This window comes from Nuphar pumila, chromosome 3, assembly GCF_984573655.1.
Source record: "Nuphar pumila chromosome 3, dmNupPumi1.hap1.1, whole genome shotgun sequence".
Taxonomy (NCBI): Eukaryota; Viridiplantae; Streptophyta; class Magnoliopsida; order Nymphaeales; family Nymphaeaceae; genus Nuphar; species Nuphar pumila.
Genome location: NC_143251.1, coordinates 145,522,968 through 145,543,276, shown reverse-complemented (window position 1 = coordinate 145,543,276; position 20,309 = coordinate 145,522,968). Strand labels below are relative to the sequence as shown.

At 38.2% G+C, this 20,309-nt stretch overlaps 3 protein-coding genes across 3 annotated transcripts; 1 reads left to right on the top strand and 2 right to left on the bottom strand.

The window, feature by feature from the left end:
* Window positions 1-4,586: 4,586 nt before the first annotated feature.
* On the top strand, window positions 4,587-9,155 carry LOC149844288 (calmodulin-binding protein 60 B-like). Its single transcript, XM_090002123.1, has 8 exons — window positions 4,587-4,679; window positions 4,774-4,825; window positions 5,350-5,402; window positions 5,779-6,269; window positions 6,773-6,933; window positions 7,053-7,253; window positions 7,556-7,715; window positions 8,378-9,155. Exons 1-8 carry the CDS (start codon window positions 4,588-4,590, stop codon window positions 8,791-8,793), a joined length of 1,626 nt encoding a protein of 541 aa, XP_089858249.1. The 5' UTR covers window position 4,587; the 3' UTR covers window positions 8,794-9,155.
* An 892-nt stretch (window positions 9,156-10,047) lies between these two features.
* On the bottom strand, window positions 10,048-12,038 carry LOC149844287 (kinesin-like protein KIN-14F). The gene is made up of 3 exons (XM_090001069.1): window positions 11,982-12,038; window positions 10,731-11,254; window positions 10,048-10,576 (listed from the first exon to the last, which is right to left on the bottom strand). The coding sequence occupies exons 1-3, from the start codon at window positions 12,036-12,038 to the stop codon at window positions 10,435-10,437; spliced, it is 723 nt and encodes a 240-aa protein (XP_089857195.1). The 3' UTR covers window positions 10,048-10,434.
* A 568-nt stretch (window positions 12,039-12,606) lies between these two features.
* Window positions 12,607-19,437, bottom strand: LOC149844286 (kinesin-like protein KIN-14F). The gene is made up of 18 exons (XM_090001068.1): window positions 19,278-19,437; window positions 18,697-18,863; window positions 18,415-18,558; window positions 17,233-17,508; window positions 16,744-16,821; window positions 16,495-16,563; window positions 16,211-16,426; window positions 15,848-16,009; window positions 15,669-15,750; window positions 15,487-15,582; window positions 15,099-15,275; window positions 14,906-15,012; window positions 14,656-14,824; window positions 14,394-14,568; window positions 13,512-13,765; window positions 13,250-13,413; window positions 12,951-13,142; window positions 12,607-12,684 (listed from the first exon to the last, which is right to left on the bottom strand). The coding sequence occupies exons 1-18, from the start codon at window positions 19,435-19,437 to the stop codon at window positions 12,607-12,609; spliced, it is 2,766 nt and encodes a 921-aa protein (XP_089857194.1).
* Window positions 19,438-20,309: the final 872 nt, after the last annotated feature.

The window sequence follows — 20,309 nt, the reverse complement described above, 5'->3', positions numbered from 1 at the left end:
TCACCTTAGGCTTGGGTTTTTGGAAAGCGAGTGTGCTCTATTTTGAAAAAGTTGTGAGGTTTTTTGGCTTTAGAGAGCGAAAGTGGTGTGCTCTCTAAGGTTTTGAGGCTTCTCTTGGGTTTTGAGAAGAGTGTGAAAGAGAAGATGTTGGTTTCTCTTAGTGCGAAAGAGGAAGATTTTGAGTTGCACGTATCGATCTTCTTGATGAGTCGAACAACATGTGTGGTTGTTCATGTTTGTAGCTTTATTTATTCTCTTTTGTACTAGTGATTGGTTATATTAATAACGGCCCTCGGTACTCTCGCCGTTGATGTAAGTGATTTTACAGAAACACATAAAATTCTTTTGTCTTGTAGTTATTTGCTTACTTGTTGTTTTTATTGTGATTGTCTGCATTCTCTAATCACTTCAATATCAAATTCGACCTAATGTGATCATGTGCATGGGTCCCAAAATCATAACACTACCTATGATGAAAAAATATGATTTTACCGGGTATGGTTCGAGTTTGGTTCATATAGTTCTTATCGGGTCTGGGTATGAACTTTTCTTATAGTGGACCCAATTAGACCCAGGTTCGGACCTGATACCATACCAAAAAATTTGGTCCAAGTCTGGTTCCACTTAGGTCTGAACCAAACCCAACCCACTGACACCCCTACCCATGGGCAACAATAACGTTATTGTTCACTCATAAAAAATGACTCTTCATCCATGATAGACTTAGGTCTCTTGAGTTTTCAATGGCTAGTATATATTTTTTTGAAAAAAAACAAAGGAAACAATGAACAATCTCAAAGAATCTGGAAATATATTTGTCAAATGTTTGGAAAATGGTCATACCCGTTCAGATTATTGAAAGAATCTATAGAGAGATGGGGCATAGAGTTTTTTAAGCCTAAAATGTTGCATCATGCATGGTTGTGGGGCATCCGCAATCTTATTACATTCAAGAACAAGAGCTTTAATGGGCTACATATTCAAAAATCATGCTTTTATGCTGTTAGAGAACAAGTTTTACAGATTTGTTACAACTTGGATCATCCCACCATTTCACTGGATCATGTTGGATCCAATGTGGTCATAACAACCTCACAATTGGAATCCAAGAACCACAAATGGTGGGCATGTAACTCATGAAAAAATGTATTTAATGAGATTATAATCCTCATTTAAGGTTGAAAAAATAGCTACCCAGGAGAGACTATAAATCTCCAACCCCTGCACACTGCAAAGATAATTGGACATCATTCCCTGAAGTAGGCAGTTTCTCACAGATTTTTCAATCTCCATCTTCTTCTCTCTATTCTCTCCTCCATCACTCTACCCACACTCTGATCCTAAACCCAACAGTAGTATCAGAGAGAGGTTACCGTGTGCACAAAAGCTTGACGTCAATTATCGCTGGTCAGGAGCGAAGGTTAGTATTTTCTATTTGAGTAATAGTTGTCAAAAAGAACGATCAATATCACAGTCACCGAAATATGTGACCGACATCTCAATCATTGAAAAATCATGATCGGCAAAGTAAAAAAAAGAGGAAGAGGAAGAGGAGGTGAAGAAAACCCCCTTCGTCTGATGGTTATCGGACTTTGGCAAACCTTGTTGTCAGTGTCAGAGGAGGAAGGATGAGGACCACAAAAGGTCGCCTTCTGGTGGAGAGGAGAGGTGGTCCGTACCTACAAATTTGGAGACACCGGCAGTGGCGATGGACCTGTCAGCACCTTCGTCGCTCTACTTGTCCGTGTTCTGTGCGAGGTGGTGGATTTAGACGGGGAGAGATCATACGATGTTCTGCTTCCGGTGCACTCTGTCGGTGACATTGGAGCTGAGGGGCTTCATTGGTGCATGCAAGAGGAAGAGTGTCTTCTGCCTCAACTGTGACGAAGGAGGTGGTCGCTGTTGACATTAGGGGCGGAGAAGACCCCCCTTGTCGAGCGGCATTGCTATTGGTGTCAAGGGCAGATGAGACCCCCCATGAAGTGGTTGTTGTTGGAGACAGGTGGTGGTGGAAGCCCCTCCATCGGTGGTTCATCAAAGGTTACACCTGCCGGTCCAAAGCCACCACCAAATTAGACTCAGGTCTAGACCCGATACTATACCCAAAAATTTGGTCTAGGTTTGGTTCCACCTGGGTCTAAACCAAACCCGACCCATTGGCACCCCTAGTCTTTTGCAATATATCCCATGTTTGATGGGCTAATAATGTGACTAATGGTCAAGGGTTTAACTAAGGATGGCAATGGACCAAGGTAGGTGTGGGGGACAAGGTCTCCACCCCGCCTCGTCCCGTCTCAAAATTTTGTCTTCCATCCCTTCATTCATCCTTGCACGACTTTTGATTTTAACCTCCATCTCCTCCCTATTTCATGTCCTCCATCCCCAATCCAAACAGAGTGAGGCAGGGGCAGGGCTCTATTTTTTCGGTCCTTCTGTCGTTGTCGCCTTCCGTCGTTAGAGGAAAGAGAGAAGAAAAATGAGAGTTTGCGTGGCTCGTTAGAGGAAGGAGAGAGGAGAGAATCGAGAAAGGGTTTCATGTTAGGGTTATATATATATATATATAAGGGTATAATAGTAATTTTCTTAACAAAGATCGAGGACGAGGGAGACTGGCCCCATTTTCCCGTCCACTGCCATCCTTAGGTTTAACCAACTGCTTGGTGTGGGAGATTTTTTCTATTGGATTATCCAAAAACGTTAGTCTCATATTATATATCCGGTATAATGGTGATTTAGTAGAAAAAAAACATTTTTTGGTAATTACAGCTTTAATCTTAAAACCCATTAAGGCTCCGCACACCTGGTTATGTGGGTTTGTTTAAGGCCTTCAAGTTCAAGGATGTCACAAGTTTGCACTTAGGATGTTGTATCCCTTACTGCAAGGTCAAAGCTAGCAGGAAATTAGCAGATCCGGGTTATGTCTCACATGGGTCTCAACCAGATTCCCCCCTTGACACCTAGACAGTTGAACTATAATGATGGTTTTTCTCCTCGCTAAAAAATGCTGAAGTATCTTTTTTGGTGTTGAGGCTGTTGAGTAAACTAAGTAGGGGTGCCAACGGGTGGAATCTGATTCGGACCCATGTGAATCCGAACCCGGATCTGTTTTTGAGGTATGGGTATCGGGTCCAGACCCGAGCTCTCTCAAGTCCGCTATAAGGAAAACCATACTCGGGTTCTATAAGAATTACACCAACCAGACCCTGTTCATACCTGATAAAACAATACATTTTTTAATCTTATTTATATTGAAAAATTACGAGTGGTATGAAATTTCACAATCCATACCCGGCTCCATACCGATGGATTGGATCTGACCCATTTTCGCTACAAATTTTACTGAGTCTGATACAAAACTAACCTATTCCTTCTGATATACACACGGCAGCTTTTACAGGTAATGCTTGTTGACTCACCCGTTAAGGCCGTTATTGGCCAGATCCAATCCAAAACCCAGCCACACAGGGTCCGATCCAGATCCACTCGAGTTTTTAACCGTTGCAAGACCCCTTCCCTCCTTCGAGGAAGAGAGAGAGAGAGAGAGAGAGAGAGAGAGAGAGAGAGAGAGAGAGAAATTTCTGGGTCTCTTCCTCTTCGACGATCCTTCGCGCCAATTTCGTCGCTAAATGGTGAGGCCCTTCTTTCCGCTCTCCTCGTTTTTTCCCTTTTTCCATTGTTTACGTGAATTCCTTTATTTTGTTCCTTAATGAATCGTCTTAGAAATTCTCATGGGGACGATCTCACTGATTCAATTCCTTGGAATCTTCATTTGGTCCCCCTTTTAAAAATTATATAAACAAAAATAGAGGAAGAATGAAATAGAATTTAATTTTCCGGCGTTGAATTTGTTCGTCTATGGTTTATCATGTTATTCTCTCCCTTCTCCTTCTTTTAGGGGTTACTCGTTTTCGTCATGGAAGCTTCTAGGAACCTTCTCTTTGCTATTTTTAAACTGGGTTCCTTTCGTTACTGCTTCTGTGATCCGATTCTGGTTGCAATCGTTCGAGTACTAACCAGTATAAAAGGCAATTCCCATCTTCAAATTTTAGCAATCAGGACTTTGGGGTATATGGATTTTTGGTATTTCTTCGGTTTAGGGATTTCCATTTTGTTGATTAACGGGTTTTGAGGTCACTTTACAGTTTGATTTGATCCTGGGATTTGGTGGGTACAGCTGAATTTTGTGTTTTGGGGTCAGTGATGAGGTTCGGCTGTGGCTTACGGCCGAATTCTCGGTAGTACTTCCGGTGTGTTGAGTTCAATGTGGTCTTTTGTGTTCAGTAGTTGGTGCTCGGATGATGGGGAATGGAGGAACTTTGATTTTTTGGGCTTGAACTCTTGGAAGGGTTTTTGTTTTGTAGCCTTCCTTTTGGTTTGATTAGTAAAGTATTCCTGTGGGTGAATTTTGAATTTTGATTTTTTGGGGGGGGGGGGGGGGGGGGCGCAATTGATTAGCAAAACTACTTTTAGAACGTAGTGCATTGTTGCTAGCTCGGTTGAGTTTACTGCTTGAGCTACTCTGCTGTAAAATTCTCTTTGATTTGAAAGAGAAAGGTTCGGAATTTTTTATATTCTCTGACTTCTGAGATGGTTGATAAGAGGATACTTGACAAAGAGGAAGACGGGTCCGAAAGTCCTGTGCATTATGTAAAACGTGCAAGGACCGTTCCTACACCATTGTAGGTCTAGCAGATACATGATTTTTTTTCCTTGATCTTTTGCTTCTCATACATCTATGTGGGGGTTTGAACGTCTCATTTGTTTCTTTTGCAGTGCCCTAAACGAAACAGGCCTTAAAATTTTTGAGTCTTTCATAAGGAAAGTGGTGAGTTTGATTATATAATTTTGTTGCTGTCTTGTCTTAGTAGGACTATGGCAGTTTCTCGCTGCCTTAAAACCTTGAACCTTACAGGAGTTTAGATTGAAAGATATGCTGACCGTCTTTCTGGTTCATGGCCCTGTTGTGTGTTTAACTGGAGCAAGTTTTCATCAGTTCTGTTAAACCAGGATAAAATCCAAGGAACTGGGGTTATTGTTTAATGTTGAGTGGACTATTCCTGATAATCTTATCTATAAGATTTTTTCAGATTTATGTCTCCTTTTTCCCTTTTAAGGCATACTCTTTTTCTTAGATAAAAAATAATGAGTCACTGTCAGAGTAGATTTTGAATGAGATTTGTATTTTTCTTGATCTGCCCCTTGGTTAAAATGATTTTCTGGAACTACCTGTCCTCATGTTGATTTGTTCTTCTTGTTTGTTATACGTTTATTCCTGTTGAGAAGTTTCTTACAGAATTCCTAAGGGTTTCAAGCTTCTGAATTGTGCTCTTTTACAATGTGTTTGTTTAGGTGCGAGAGGAGGTGGAACATAAGTTCACGCCCTATAAACACCAAATTCACAGGTGAGATCATGAGAGATTTGTGCATACTTTCACTTGTTTCATATTTTTTAGCAGTACTTATTAGTGCCTAACTCCTTTTCGTTTTTCTTTTAAAGATTCTAAGTCTTACAAAATACTTGTAAGTCCTTACTTCTGATACAATGTCTTCCAACTCGGGCACGCACGCACGCACACACGCACGTGTGTGTGTGTGTGTGTGAGAGAGAGAGAGAGAGAGAGAGAGAGAGAGAGAGAGAGAGAGAGAGAGAGATCTTGTGCATAAACCATCTCATGTGGTGTGGACACTCCATATTTGATATGAAAGGTGATAACCTAGGGAGTGATCTATGTAGCTTATAAGTTCTGGGACAAATTGCTAATTATTGCTTTATTGTAGGCTCCCAATAAGACAAATCGTGGCATCTGAAAGGAGAAGCTTACGGCTGCATTTTAAGGACAAATTATCTCTTCCAATATTCACTGGCAACAGGATCAAAACGGAGGGTGGCAAAGCCATTCAGATAGTCATTCTTGATTCATCTGGAATGGTTATTACGTCTGGATCTTTTTCTTCACTCAAGGTTGAAATCTGCATCCTTCATGGAGGTTTTGCAAGAGACGACCAAGAAGATTGGACGGAAGAAGAGTTTGGTACTAGTGTGCTGCATCAAAGGGATGGGAAAAGACCTCTGTTATTAGGAGACTTGGTAATTTCTCTGAAGAATGGGGTCGGTACTGTTGGGGAGCTGAACATCACAGATAATTCCTGCTGGATGCCAAGCCGGAAATTCAGGCTAGGAGCCAAAGTCCTCCCAGAAGGCTCTATTACCCAAAGAGTAAGAGAGGCAATATCTGAAGCCTTTCCTGTCAAAGATCACCGAGGAGAGTGTAAGTTTACTTTTACTCTTTCATCTGTTTATTATCAAAGTTTTCTTAATTGTTAAATGAGCTAGTCAATATTTGACTGGCCTTTTGTATAACCATGGACTAAATCAATATTGATCCTTCAGTAAAGCTAAATATGCTACTATGATGGACCAACATGGGATGTTGATTTCATGTCATTCCATATGAAGTGGGAAAAATAAATACAATATAAGTCGGCTCAATTAGCTTTTTCTTATCTTATGTTTCCTCCTTTTGATCACTATTTCTGCATTACTTAGCAAATGATTCACATTTACAACAAAATCTATTTATGTGCCTTGAATTCATGTGATTCTGATATCATGATTATGAACTAGTTTTTTTTACCTGCTCTGTGCTTTATTGTCCTGTCTCCACATAAATGTCTGTATCTGATGCATGTCTCTGGACACTTGGCCATATTTTTTCCCTATCATTGCTTTTTGATTTTTTTTCACAGTTGACATTTCAATTGGTGAATGCAGCATACAAGAAACATTATCCTCCAACACCAAATGATGAAATTTGGCGTCTGGATAATATTATGAGAGGTGGTATCTTCCACCAAAGACTGATGGATAAGGGGATTAACACTGTAGAAGAATTCCTGAGGCACTTGGTTGTGGATCCTGAGATGCTTCGAAATGTAAGAAGCCACTCAAAGATACTTTTCTGAGGTTCAAAATGCATCTCTATGGTCACTTGGATCTTACTAAATTGATTTATTTCTCATGCAAACAATTACTCAACTATGTAAAATTGCAGACTCTGAACATGACGAACAGGAAGTGGGAGTCAACTGTTCTTCATGCAAGGACATGCAATGCGAACAATGTTTTTTCTTTCTCTACTCCTGTTGGACCCAATGAGCAAGTTGTGCTTTTCTTCAACTCCATCTATGAAGTCATGGGAGCTTCTTTTGATGGACTGGTTCAAGATATACATGACCTTGACATTGGTCGCAAGGTATTCTCTGCTTCATGGATTTACCAATATCCGAATCGACATAGAAGTAATGTCTCAGATTTGTTATTCACGTTTTTTTATACTCTCCTTTGTGCATGATTGGTCTGACATAATATTGTACTTGCTACTTTATGTAAAGAAAATCCATCTTCAGTTAGACTGTTTGACAAAGATTGACTACTTAGAGACTTTCATCTATACAAGAGCTCAGGACTATCTGCTATCATATATTTCACTGATACTTTTTATTCATCCATGAATATGAACTCATCCTCCTGTATTGAACTGTTTTCCATTGGCAGGCATTTTTGGAGAACCTTAAACAAGAAGTATACAGAAATTGGAAAAGCATAACTGAATCAGGGAAGCTAGCTGTGCTTGATGCAGCTCCTCATACTAATCAATCCAATTATAGCCTACAAATCCCGAACATCCAAACGACAATGGTTTTACCACATCCAGGTACAAGTTTACATAGTCTGAAAGCACGGTTAATGATCTAACTTGTTATGAATCTCCCTTAAGCGACTTTTCCCATTCAGTGCTTATGAGTAAATTGAAAGTCAAATTCATGTGCCTGTTTGGAGTTGCATGGAAGCACAGTTACAAATATTCTCTCTCTCTCTATTTTTTTTAATTCACTTTTAAGGCTCTTGACTAAAAAAATGGAAACTCCAAATCTTTTGTCTAAATTGAAAAAATCTAAAACAAAATTATGAAAATGTTCATTAAATTCAAAGTCTCAATTTGATTACTTTTACTATGAATCCCTATAGTCTTCCAAGAAAAAAATGTTTTTTTAATTCTCCCAAGAAAAACCTTCCCAATATTTGTTCGACACCACCATTTGTAACTTCGGATGGAACTCATAGTGAGTTGTGTGTTCAATCTTGTGAAATTCAGCACCAAACAGGTCAAATTTTGCACCGAATCAGGCAACTTGAACCCAATTGCATGTCTCAATGCCAGACTAGTAAAATCTCTTTTTCCTGACACTTGAATTGGAGATTTCAGTTTGGGTCAAATCATCTGATGCCTTAGTCAAGGTCAAAGCTTACCATATGTATAATGTACGCACAATCTGTTTCATTCTGACCCTCCTCTCCATTCATATGAACTTGTAGATCAGTTGGATAATAAGGCGCCAAGCATCATCTACACAGCTGGTTCAAGTCATACAGAAACTGCAGCAGCTAAGCCAACAAATGATCTATCTCAGCAATGCAATCTCATGTATGAGGAGCATCCTTATGAAGAAAATGCTGGCCCTCCTCTCCATTCATATGAACTTGTAGATCAGTTGGATAATGTGCCAAGCATCATCTACACAGCCGGTTCAAGTCATACAGAAACTGCAGCAGCTAGGTCAACAAATGATCTACCTCAGCAATGCAGTCTCATGTATGAGGAACATTCTTGTGAAGAAAATGCTGAATATGAAGATGACTCATATGCACAGCCCTCATCCTCATCTGCCTTGCCACAGAGTGGAAACATGGTATCTGAAAGTTTTTTCCCATACACGACTGGCCCTTGGTAACCAATTTTGAGGCCGAGAGAATTAAAAAAAAAATGAGGTGAAGAGTATGCATTTTCACGGCTGAGCTGATGACTGAGCTCCATATCCTGCAACAGATTTTGCTCCCTATTAGGAACTACAGGCCGTTTTGGGGTGGCTGAAGAAGGCTGCTCTCATGTGGATCATCATCATTACAAAGGATGTGGCTGCCAGAAAGTGGGACAGATTGCCAGTCTTTTTCGTATGTTATGTAGTTCATTTCATGGTCACAGATATTGGTGATATTTTCAAAATATCGTGATATTATCATTGTATTTTCAGCAAGCGATATTATAGGTAAAATATTGTGATATTTTAAAAATATCACCAATTTGATATTGCAATATTATCAATTATTGTTACTGTTTTATTTATTTTTACATCTTAAATGTGTTTTTCTTCTTTATTTTGTATTGTTTATTTATTTCTTTTATTACATATGTATTTATTATCTAAACATGATATTTTCTTACTTATTTCTGTTATTTTTATTTTTTTTAAGCCCTGAGATTTTTTCGAAATTTATCACCAAACCTATAATATCGCGAGAAATGTATAAGCTTATACCAATATTTGTGACTTTGGTTCATTTTAGTTTTTCCATGTATAGTTTTTAAAATGGCCTAATTTGTGCATGTGTACAGTAAGATTTTAATGATAATTTCCGGGTAGAAGTTGGGGTGAAACTTGATGGCATTGGTGGTTGTTTCCGGCACACCCCCACCATGGCTTTTATCTTAATGTGGATCTCTTTTTTACCCTCTGATATTTGTCTTTAAAATGAGGTTTTGTACTTCTTAAAAAGCTTTTTTTTCAAGTGAAAAAGAAAGCTTTTAAAGAACACTGACATTAAATAGGGAAAATGGAAAACTCTTAGGCGCTTAGGAAGAGAGGCTTGGGTCTCTTTACAAGTTTACCTGTCAAACAGACTTAAACCTCTAACTAAAAGTGTGTAAAGCCACGAGGTATTAAAAGGCTTACAACTATAGCCCTTTTATAAAAATGGTTACAATGTCCAAAATTCACATTCCCTTTAAGTTGATTGGTCCATGCGGACACTCATCAAGCACATGCCAGTATGCCACATCTCTACTTGGTTCAATTCTTTGAACAAACTAGGTCAAAGTCGTTAGCTAGTGGCCGTGTTTTTGAGGGCATCTTTATATAGCATTATATAGCACACCGTCGCAGTAACTGTCAGAGAGAGAGAGAGAGAGAGAGAGAGAGAGAGAGATGTAGACAATCAAATAATTTATTTAACTTTGCTATTCTTTACCATCACATTTTGAGAAATAGAAAACACGTGAAGTGGAAAAAGAAGGGGACAAAAAAATGAAAAGGAAGAAGCTTACTTAACTGCAAGAAGACTATAAGCAGGCTTCTCACCAAACGAATCAACAACATACAGTGTGGCATTCTCCTACCGCTAACGAACAAGAAGCAACCAACACCGTTGCCGCAGAGGACATGATCCTCCCGTGTTAACTTAACTTGCCCAAGAACCCACAAAAAAATCAACCCATCAGAACTCAAGAAGCAATGCCAAAAAGCTGAGAACTTCCTACATGTTTCTCTTCTTGGTTACTTTTTTCTCTTTTATTTCATCAATGCAGCATGTTTTACCTACTTCCCACTTCCATTTGGTGCTGATTTTCCACCAGACCGTTTCCTGTCAAGTCCAGAAGATACTTGTTGTCTTTGAAGCTGGCTGCCATCGCCAGATGGTTTCCGAGAATGCAATGACCCGTTCGCTTGATTCACGTTACTAAATTCAGCAAGAAAAATCATAATGCATTAGATGGGTCTAGAAGAACTGCTAGTAAAATTTGAAAATGGCCTCTGTTTTCGCTTGTTGAAAATGACCGCTTGAAGAAGAATGCTGCAATTATCTATGAAAGGTGTATAAGAAAAGAAATTACCGGATATCTGGGCTTTTACTGGGAAGCTTAGGTCGTGTCTTCTTGATCCTTGGGCCACCACTCTGGGTTGCACTTGTACTGCTGGGAAGATTGAATTGCCAAAGCATGTCTGCCTCAGAAGAATCACTAGTCCCAACCTCAATGTCATCTGAGTCATCCATTGCTACTGACTCAAGCCTCCTCCGCACATTATTTTCATGGATTTCTTTTCTGCTTGCCAACAATCGATCAAACTGCTCGGGATGAAGTTTTCTCATGTCAGCAATGTATCTTTGAAAGAACATATCCGCCCGTGGACTGTTGTCATCATTGTCCCAACATCTCAACAGAGTATCATCTCCTGATTCTTGCTTATTCACCATAACCTTGTCAACCCAATCCACATACGCTGCCTCTTTCTCTTCAGCCTTCTGAACACTGCCCTTCAAACAGTTATCTGGCCAAAGGGGTGAGTTTGAACCTACGGGAAATTCTTGCTGTTCAAAGCCAGGTTTCCTTTGCCTCCCAAAAGAATTGCTTTGAAACTGCAAAAAACAATGCGAGCATACCTTCAGTGCATTTCCCAGTTTTAGAAATACGGAACTGAATTTAAAAGAGTAACTGACTTGGCATAATATATTGGATAGATAAGTTCCTAATCAGTGCAATACACGCATATAAACATTCTTAATGAGCACGTTAACATAATGTGTATAACTGTAAAAATCAGGTTTGAAAATACCACAATGCAAGTTAAGAATCAAAGACACCTGAGTCGGGAAACATCCTTCTGACCCAATGGCTTCCAAAGTCACGGAAGTACAACCAAGACATGAGCAGTAATTCAGAGCAAGCTCAAATATAAATTGGTAACAGAATAACCAGGGCAAAGACAGATTTAACACCAGCTTTTAATGGCTCTGAATGCAAATTCTAAAAGTTCTGCTAGAAAGGTTTTAAAACAAAAAGAGAGAAAAGGGATAAAATAACACTTAGAAGACAAAGACTAAATGAAAACAAATATCTTTCTTTAAACAAAAGCACAATTTTCTTGAACCAGAAAAGAATGCAATAGAATCCTGAGCTATCATATGCATGTTCATATTTGTGAACATGCCACACAGTTACAGGGTTCTCTAATTTGGGCTCCAACCTGCTCTCTCTCTCTCTCTCTCTCTCTTGTATATATATAACCACTTCAAGAAAAGAAGGTTGCATGTACTTTTTGTTTAATCTGAACTTATAGATTTGTTTATATCATAGCTTGTTTACCAAAACCATTCGTGAACCAGAAAAGAATGCAATAGAATCCTGAGCTATCATATGCATGTTCATATTTGTGAACATGCCACACAGTTACGGGGTTCTCTAATTTGGGCTCCAACCTGCAGTCCCAGTAAGCTCTCTCTCTCTCTCTCTCTCTCTTATATATATATATATATATATATATATATATATATATATATATATATATATATATATATAACCACTTCAAGAAAAAAGGTTGCAGGTCCTTTTTGTTTAATCTGAACTTAAAGATTTGTTTATATCATTGCTTGTTTACCAAAACCATGCCTTGTATCAAATCAATTTAACCAGAAAATTTGATATTTTTTTATAAAGTTTTTGTGCAATATGAGCCATTGACATTTATCACTCTAAAACCACATCTGAAAATGAAAAATGCCTCATCTAATGTGTGTTTTCTACTAAGCAAACTATATAGAATATATCTACAAGTTCAGCTTAAGCAAATACGACAGATAATTATATTGATATATTTTTATATTATATTTATATTTTTTTATATCTGATAACTACATATTTGCAAGCTTCATAACTGGTGCAATGAGTATTCTCTGGCTCTGTCTGATTATGTAGACCATTATAAGACATTTCATTGTGGAAAGGACAGCATGAATACTGCTACGTTCCCCACATCCTCCATTGGCTGTCTATGACCGTTGTGGCTGCCCTGCATGTCTACACCATAAAAAATGCCTCATCTAATGCATGTTTTCTACTAAGCAAACTATATAGAATATATCTACAATTTCAGCTTAAGCAAATGCCACAGATAATTATATTGATATATTTTTATATTATATTTATATTTTTTTATATCTGATAACTACATATTTGCAAGCTTCATAACTGGCACAGTGAGTAGTATGACCTGGCTCTGTCTGATTATGTAGACCATTATAAGACATTTCATTGAGGAAAGGACAGCATGCATACCGCTATGTTCCCCACATCATCCATTGGCTGTCTATGACCGTTGTGGCTGCCCTGCATGTCTCCACCTTGCCTTGATTGCATTGGCGATGGTGTTGTATGCTTTGGTGTCTGTCTGTCAGGACTACACCTTTTGTTCCTTGACAGGTCTGGTTCTCCTTCCCTCCTTGCAAGTGCAGTCTTAAGAGAAGCAATCTGAAAAAAAAATAGAAAGCACCATTATTTTTAATTTAAATAAATCTCTCTCAGATCATCTTTACTAAGCAAATATCGGCCATAATGATATAGAAGCATATCACAACCTGTTCTCTTAGCTCTCTAACTTCACCACTCTCCTTGTTTAATCTAGCTGCACCAAGCTCAACAGTGGAAACCCGTTCAGCAAATTTCAGAGTGCTGATTGTCTCTCCAATTGCATCTACTTCTGGACTAATGTGAACAAACATGAGTGTCTTTGCTTGTCCTCCTAAACAGCAAAACAAAAAAGTAGTAAGAATCATATGCAAAAATATGAAGCTTAAGAACAGATTTGATTGTTGAACTGGACATGGATTTTCATCCTACCAAGTGAGTCTTGCAACAACTGTGTAAGTTTGCTATTCCGATAAGGAATATGAGAATTCTTTTGTGCAAGGGCAGCGATCACGTCACCCAAGGCTGAAAGGGACTTGTTTATATGTTGAGCTTCTTTTAATCTTTCTCCTGTGGCTTCAGACTTATCAACCCTTTCACTTCCAGCTAAGTCAACAAGATGCAGGCAGCCACGAAGTATGGTCCCAGAAATTGTATCTCTTCCTTGAATATGAACTGTTAAACAACTGCAGGACATTCCCTTTGAATTACTACTAAAAACACCAAAATTAATTAATGAAGTATCAACAATTATAGCTGAAATAGTTTGAAATCCAGGTCAAGTCCAAGAATGACATGGAGAATTTCCAAACTTTGCACAAGCCTAAATTGCTTTTTTATTTTGCACACTCAAAAAAATGAAAATTTTCAAACAAAGGTCAAACAACTATCATGTCAAAGTTCATGGGATAATAGTGAATAGTCACTTGGCATGTACCGAAACTAGGTGGATTAGTGTATAAATTTTGAAAAGATTATTTGGTTAAGGAGATCCATGAACCACATATCACTATTTCACAACTTTGCATACGGAAACTGACCAAACCACCCAAGAAAGTTAAATATTGAGAGAAACCAAGATCATCAAAATCTTGCCTTTGCCATCATGACAATCTTTTCCAAAAAATTTGCAAACTATGACATGGCATCAAAATTCCAAGAAAAAACAAATAAAGTTCCAATTCCAATAGCAATGAAAACAAGGTTATTCAGATGGTCGTTCTGTCATGAAACTCATGCTAACCAGTGGGTGTCGACAAGAGAAGCATCTTGACTTGAACAACTAGAAAGTCCGTGAATCAAACTCGATTTTACCTATGAGATCGGCTACTACGATCATTGAGGGCTGTTGCTCCAACTGCACGATTTCTTTGGCCAATGTTCATCAACTCAATGACCTCAGATGTTGATGTAACAGGCACCAGATTTGCATCAGGTACATTAAATCCATTTTGCTGAGAGCTATTACGAATTTCTAATGTATTTTCAAGTAAAGGATACAATACATGCTAGATGGTCCATGTCAAGACAAAGTAGTATGTATAAAAAGAACCGCCATAAAAAGGATATCTTCTATTGCCCTCACAAACAAGTAGATCTCTAACTTGTTCATTGTAAATTTCAATCATCTGAACAGAAATATCATAGACAAAAGCACCTTTTCTTTGTTCTGAGATATGAAATAAATCACTTAGTGCTCGATAATTCACTCCTTGGCTTTGCACTGTTATCTGCTTGGGTCCTGTCTGAAGGGGTGAAACAAGAGGTTTAACAACGATCAACTTCTTTAGATTTTGAAATTTCTGGAGTAATTATCAGTATCATACCATTGTGTAGGTTTTTCCCGATCCAGTTTGGCCATATGCAAATATGCAAACATTATAACCATCCAAAACAGAACGAATCAAAGGTTGGGTATCATAAAACACCTCCTCTGCAAGAACAATCTCAAACAAGTCATCAACGAGAAGTCATGGGAGCTACAATAAATGAAAAATATCCAAATGTTATGCTCACAACCTTGAGAAGCAGAAGTGTCAAACACTTTGTTGAAGTTAAATGGCCTGCGTGATCCTTTTTCCTGTTTCAAAGGATTGGATATTGTAATATTTCCATCACCAATGTAGTCCACAGTGCTTTGCTCACTCTGCTGACCAGGTAAGAAGGGTCTCACTCTGCAGTATACTCTAATGCTACCTAAAATAGTAAAAAAAGAGAAGTTAGCGCATAAAACACATCTTTAATATAAAGACCAAAAATGAACTCAGGAAGGTGGATCCACTTCAAGTGGATGACTTTTAAGTCCAAGTGATGCCCAGTGAGAAGTTGCTAGTTGCTTGGGCCAACTGAACTCAGGTTCTGTTTGGATTCTGGCCCAGTTGAACTTGAAACAGTTTTAATATGTTACCTTTGAGATCTTGCACTTGATTATATAGTTGCCGATTTTCCTCAAGAACTTTATGATACCCTGAAGCAGCATGTGTGAGACCTTGAAGATGCCTCCCTGTTTTATTTTGAAGCATCAATAATATCCATTGCTAAGGATGTTATGCTGATAAACTCAATCTAATGTAGAACACAAGAATTTACCAAGATTATAGAATTCTTCAGAGTACTTTGATTGCATAAATTGAATGCCTGCTCTAGTAGTCTGAAGTACACACTTCAATTCCTGAATGGTCACATGGATGACAACAGATGCATATCTTTTACAGTGAAAAAAGAGCATTATGTAGAAAAGAGAAAATCATGACAAGCCATATCAATACCTTAATCTTTTTTTCCTGTTGGTTAAACAAGGTCTGCTGCTTGCGCATCCGGGATTCATTCTCTTCCTTTCTTATTGAGGTGGAAGAAAAGAATTCACCTTTCTTTTCATGTTGGTCAGAAGTAATGGCCAAACCTCCAACACTATTTCCTTCAGCATCCTCCTATAATAAATACAATTAATTAATCTAGATACTTGCAGAACTCTTTGTGAAAAGCATGCATGCTATATTGTAGAAAAATCCCACACAATAGGATCCTTGAAATATATGTTGAAGTAAATCATCAAGTAGAACCTCTGAATCTAATATGTTTCTTCACATATAATAAAAGCAACATTGGCAAATAAAGATATGAGAAAATACCGCTAAGTTGCCGCAAGCAGATGAAAAGGCTGATAAAATCTTAGCCTCAGAAAGTGACCTCTTGTCATCAGGCATGACCAGATTCTTAAGAGCTGTTTTTATCTGTTTGGTTCGGACAGAGATAATCCAGATCAGCTTCAGAGCAAACAACCCATATCCAACATGAAGAATCTTGAAAGGATAACACAAGCTTGCATATCCAATCAGGCAAACACCCTAAAAAAGATAAAGACAAAAACATTGCTCAGAACTACTAACTCCCGGAAAGATTATGAGAGGCTTGCCTGTTTGTTTTGGCTAGCAAGCCGATGCTCAAACTCTTCCATAACTTTAGTTAGCATCGATTCTACAAGCTGCAATGGAGTAGCAAAGATTTTAAGTTGAGACTGTTTATAAGGTATCCTTGGTTAAGAAAAACAATGCAGCTCCAACCATCCAGTGGCATTCAATTCCATCTAAATGCACAGATAAATAGCTACATAGAAAGACAGACAAATTTAAACAAAAGAAGCAATCTGTACAAGGAAACCTACAGTTGGGACTTCATCAGGCTTCTTGTCTGACAAAAGAGTACGAACAAGCATATCCAAGGAATGTGTAGCAGCAGCACCCTGTACACCATACTATGCAAAGGCTATGCTCAGATTGAACAAAAGAAATTATTTCTTCATACAATATGTAGTGAACCAATGTTGTCAGAATTGGTATCGGCCCTGAATCAAATTTCAAAACAATTCAGAGAATTGGCCGATTCAAACTTTGAACTGAATCGAGCTGAATTGGCCAACAGCAGATGACACGGCCAACAGCAGATGACACGTCTCAGTAAAATATCAAAATAATATTCAGAATATTTTAAACCCTTTTTTTAAATATAAAAAATAGGCCGAATCAGCTCGTTGTGAATCGATTTTTGGCCAATATGAAACAAATCGGCCAATTCGCAACAATACCGACAACACTGTAGCAAACACAAAGATGAATAAAGGTTTGTATTATACATTGGGAAACAACTGACCTACCGCTTTAGTAGATTCCAGAGGAAGATCTACTGGAAAGCCATCTGAATATCTGCCAGCAGACTGCCCAGTCATAGCGTTAGGGTCCATTTGGGATATGTTCTTGAAAGAGTTCATGAAAGGCTCAGAGTTTTTCCCCACTCTTGTAATACATCTTCCACAGCTGGGAGGTTTCAAGCTGCTACAAAATTTCCATGATCCATTTGCTCCAGTTTGTTTCCAATCATTGTAAGATTTAAGAGCAAGAACACAATTCACGACCTTCGTACAGCTCCCACCCTGAAAAGTTCAAAATCATAATGTCAAGAAAATGGTAGCATATATTTCTTTCTTGTCATTAACATTTTAAAACCCAAAAGATTTAAAGTAACATATATATATATATATATATATATATATAGAGAGAGAGAGAGAGAGAAAATGAACAACATAATCCTACCCTGAGGAGCAGAAAATAAAGCATGAAATCCATTTCCAAGGTCCTCAAGTTGGGAGTTGTGGTTATACATTTAAGAAATCGGGAAAAAAAGGAATAAAAGAATGAGCATTCAGAAAGTGAAGTGTAAGTTACAAAGATTTTTTGGAACAATCCAAGTCATATGCTCACACTTAATGTCTCGTAATTAGTAATACTTATTTCAATTACATTTCCCCGATAATTAAAAATAAAAACAAAAGAATTCTCAGGAGGATAGCCTTTTAACCCATCTGCAAAAATAGGAAAGCTAGAATGACATCATAAAACAATATCTACACAAAATTAGAAACAAATTACAATATGATTTGTGAAACCACACCTCAAAATATCATTTCTTAACTTTTATAACCTCACCACTCTATGGAAAAAACTGAAATTTACCTACTTAAAAGACTGATGTCAAACTCTTCCCTCTCGAAAAGAAAACGTGGAACCAAATATAAAGCAAGACATTCACTAAACAAAGAGCGCAGGCAACCGCTAAAACCTTGAATTATTTAAATCAAAACAGTCTCAAGACACCTGAAACCATGAATCAGATTATCAGAAACTTCAAACTTCAGAACAATTGCATTTGATATATTTTGCTCTTCTTTAGAAAAATATGAACAACCTCAGCATTAAGATTTACCATTTGTATTCACACGCACACACTCACACAACTTTTATTAAAAAATTTACATTTATTTAGTAAAGACGAATTAAACCTTTTCTAAGTCAGATGCCTCAAATGTAGGAAGCCCCATCGCTTGAATAGCAACCAGGAAATTCCTCACATTTTCGAAATACTGATATGCTGACAAAGCTGCTCCATCCGGCAAATGAACAGAATCAACCGGATTCTCCACCACCTAAACAACATAAATTTAATAAAAGTCGAGAAATTAGTAACAGAAAACAGAGAGAGAGAGAGAGAGAGAGAGAGAGAGAGAGAGAGAGAGAGAGAGAGAGTTTGGGGATAGCCAGATTTTTCCTTCTCTACTTCTCACCTTTGGAACAGCCCCAGATTGAACTTTATTAAGGACATTACAAAGAATCAAACCGTTCCTCAATCCTAGCAGGAATTCTTCCTCTGATGGCTCATTTGGCAGATCCCTTGATACAACGATTCCCGCTATTTTCTTCAGCCACCCTGCAGCCTGATACCTTCTTGCCACTATGGAATAAATAAATAAATATATAATCAAGCAAAACTATTTGGGACTCCATATGCAAATGTTTTAAATGAATCCTGGATAAAAAGAGCTCACAATTATCCAAAAAAAAAAGATTTGGAAACCAGAAATTTGATTGCAATTAGCAAAATACGGTAATGGTTGATAAACAAATGAGAAAAAAGTGAATAATACTTATCCTATAAGAATCCCCCAAAATCAATTACATAGAGATAAACTCAGCCTCAGAAAAATCTCACTGTAGTCACCTGATTGTACTGGTGATATTACTGATTCTGTAAGCAATTTATATTATAATTTATGAGGGATTTATTTCAATAACATTTTACGGATTAGCAACTAAAGGGCCGATTTGATAGAGGGAATGTAGATGAGAAAATCCAAAAGTTAGTTACCTGACTCCTCTGCCCTCCTAGAAGCAAGATTGATATCACTAAACCCGGCACTATGCTGCTGAAGAAGCTCTTCCACGACAGAAGCACAGAACGAACTCTCTCTGTTTGAATTTCCAGTATTCAAACCCATCGTGAAGGCGAAGATTCCTTCTGATGCCATCGGTTCGATTTAACAATGTTTCCGGAAGCAGGAAAACACAAAATCTTATGACATTATGAGCCCCATTGGCCGTTAAAGTAGAGAAATTTATCGCTGATTAGCCGAATGAGGAAGGGAAAAAAACGAACGAATATGAAGGAAAAGAGAGAAAAAAAACGCGACAAATCTCGAATCCGGAAAAGAAGAAACAGATAAATTTCGCACGAAAGGAGAACTGCAAAACCCTGAAATAGCAGAGATTTTGGATATTTGGCCTTCACAACACGTTAAAAACCGTATATTTTGAGCCGAGGACTGTAGATTTTCTGAGATATCGAAAATTTTCAAAATTGAGCGTCCAAAATACGCTACAGCCACGAAGCTCCTCCGCTATATTACCCAACCTAACGCTTCCGGGAATAAAAAAACAGATTCAATATCGATAGGTGATGAAAAAACGCTAAAACAACAAAGATCGAATATCTCCGAGTGACGAGAAAACGTTACACTAGCGAAGATCGAGCGTATCTCCGATCGAAAACCAGAGCACGAAGCAACGACTAAGGAGAACGTACAACAAGACAGTAACAGTGAAGGAAACTCAAGTTCTTCGCAAATTAGCGCTCCGATCGCGAGAAATCACCGTCTCCTCCCTCTGCCGATACGGTTTCCGGCAAAAAATCCGGGAGGTCCCGTCAAAACTCGCCGTTTTTCCAGTATCTGGACGAAAAGTTAGGGTTTTCCGAGACGAAGAAGAAGAGCTGCCCTCCCTCCTCCTCTTCCCTCTCTTTTTCTTTTTCTTTGTTTTCTGCGGCTTTCTTTTCGGGGTCCCTACTTCCTCTGGCTTTTCACAATAGAAATCCGCCGTTTTGAAGCCCTTCCCTCTTCAACTA

Bases quoted from the DNA above. Each gene is read 5' to 3' on its own strand.
- LOC149844288 (XM_090002123.1), top strand. From the start codon at position 4,588: ATGGTTGATAAGAGGATACTTGACAAAGAGGAAGACGGGTCCGAAAGT. The intron at 4,680-4,773 runs GTAGGTCTAGCA...TTTCTTTTGCAG, and splicing joins AGGACCGTTCCTACACCATT to TGCCCTAAACGAAACAGGCC. The intron at 7,254-7,555 runs GTATTCTCTGCT...TTCCATTGGCAG, and splicing joins ACCTTGACATTGGTCGCAAG to GCATTTTTGGAGAACCTTAA.
- LOC149844287 (XM_090001069.1), bottom strand. From the start codon at position 12,038: ATGCATATGATAGCTCAGGATTCTATTGCATTCTTTTCTGGTTCACGA. The intron at 11,255-11,981 runs GTAAACAAGCTA...TGTTTTTTGCAG, and splicing joins CTGGTTCACGAATGGTTTTG to TTTCAAAGCAATTCTTTTGG. The intron at 10,577-10,730 runs GTAATTTCTTTT...TGCTGAATTTAG, and splicing joins AGTAAAAGCCCAGATATCCG to TAACGTGAATCAAGCGAACG.
- LOC149844286 (XM_090001068.1), bottom strand. From the start codon at position 19,437: ATGGCATCAGAAGGAATCTTCGCCTTCACGATGGGTTTGAATACTGGA. The intron at 17,509-18,414 runs GTTTAATTCGTC...TGAACTTTTCAG, and splicing joins AGGCATCTGACTTAGAAAAG to GGTGGGAGCTGTACGAAGGT. The intron at 15,013-15,098 runs GTTGTGAGCATA...TTGTTCTTGCAG, and splicing joins TGACACTTCTGCTTCTCAAG to AGGAGGTGTTTTATGATACC.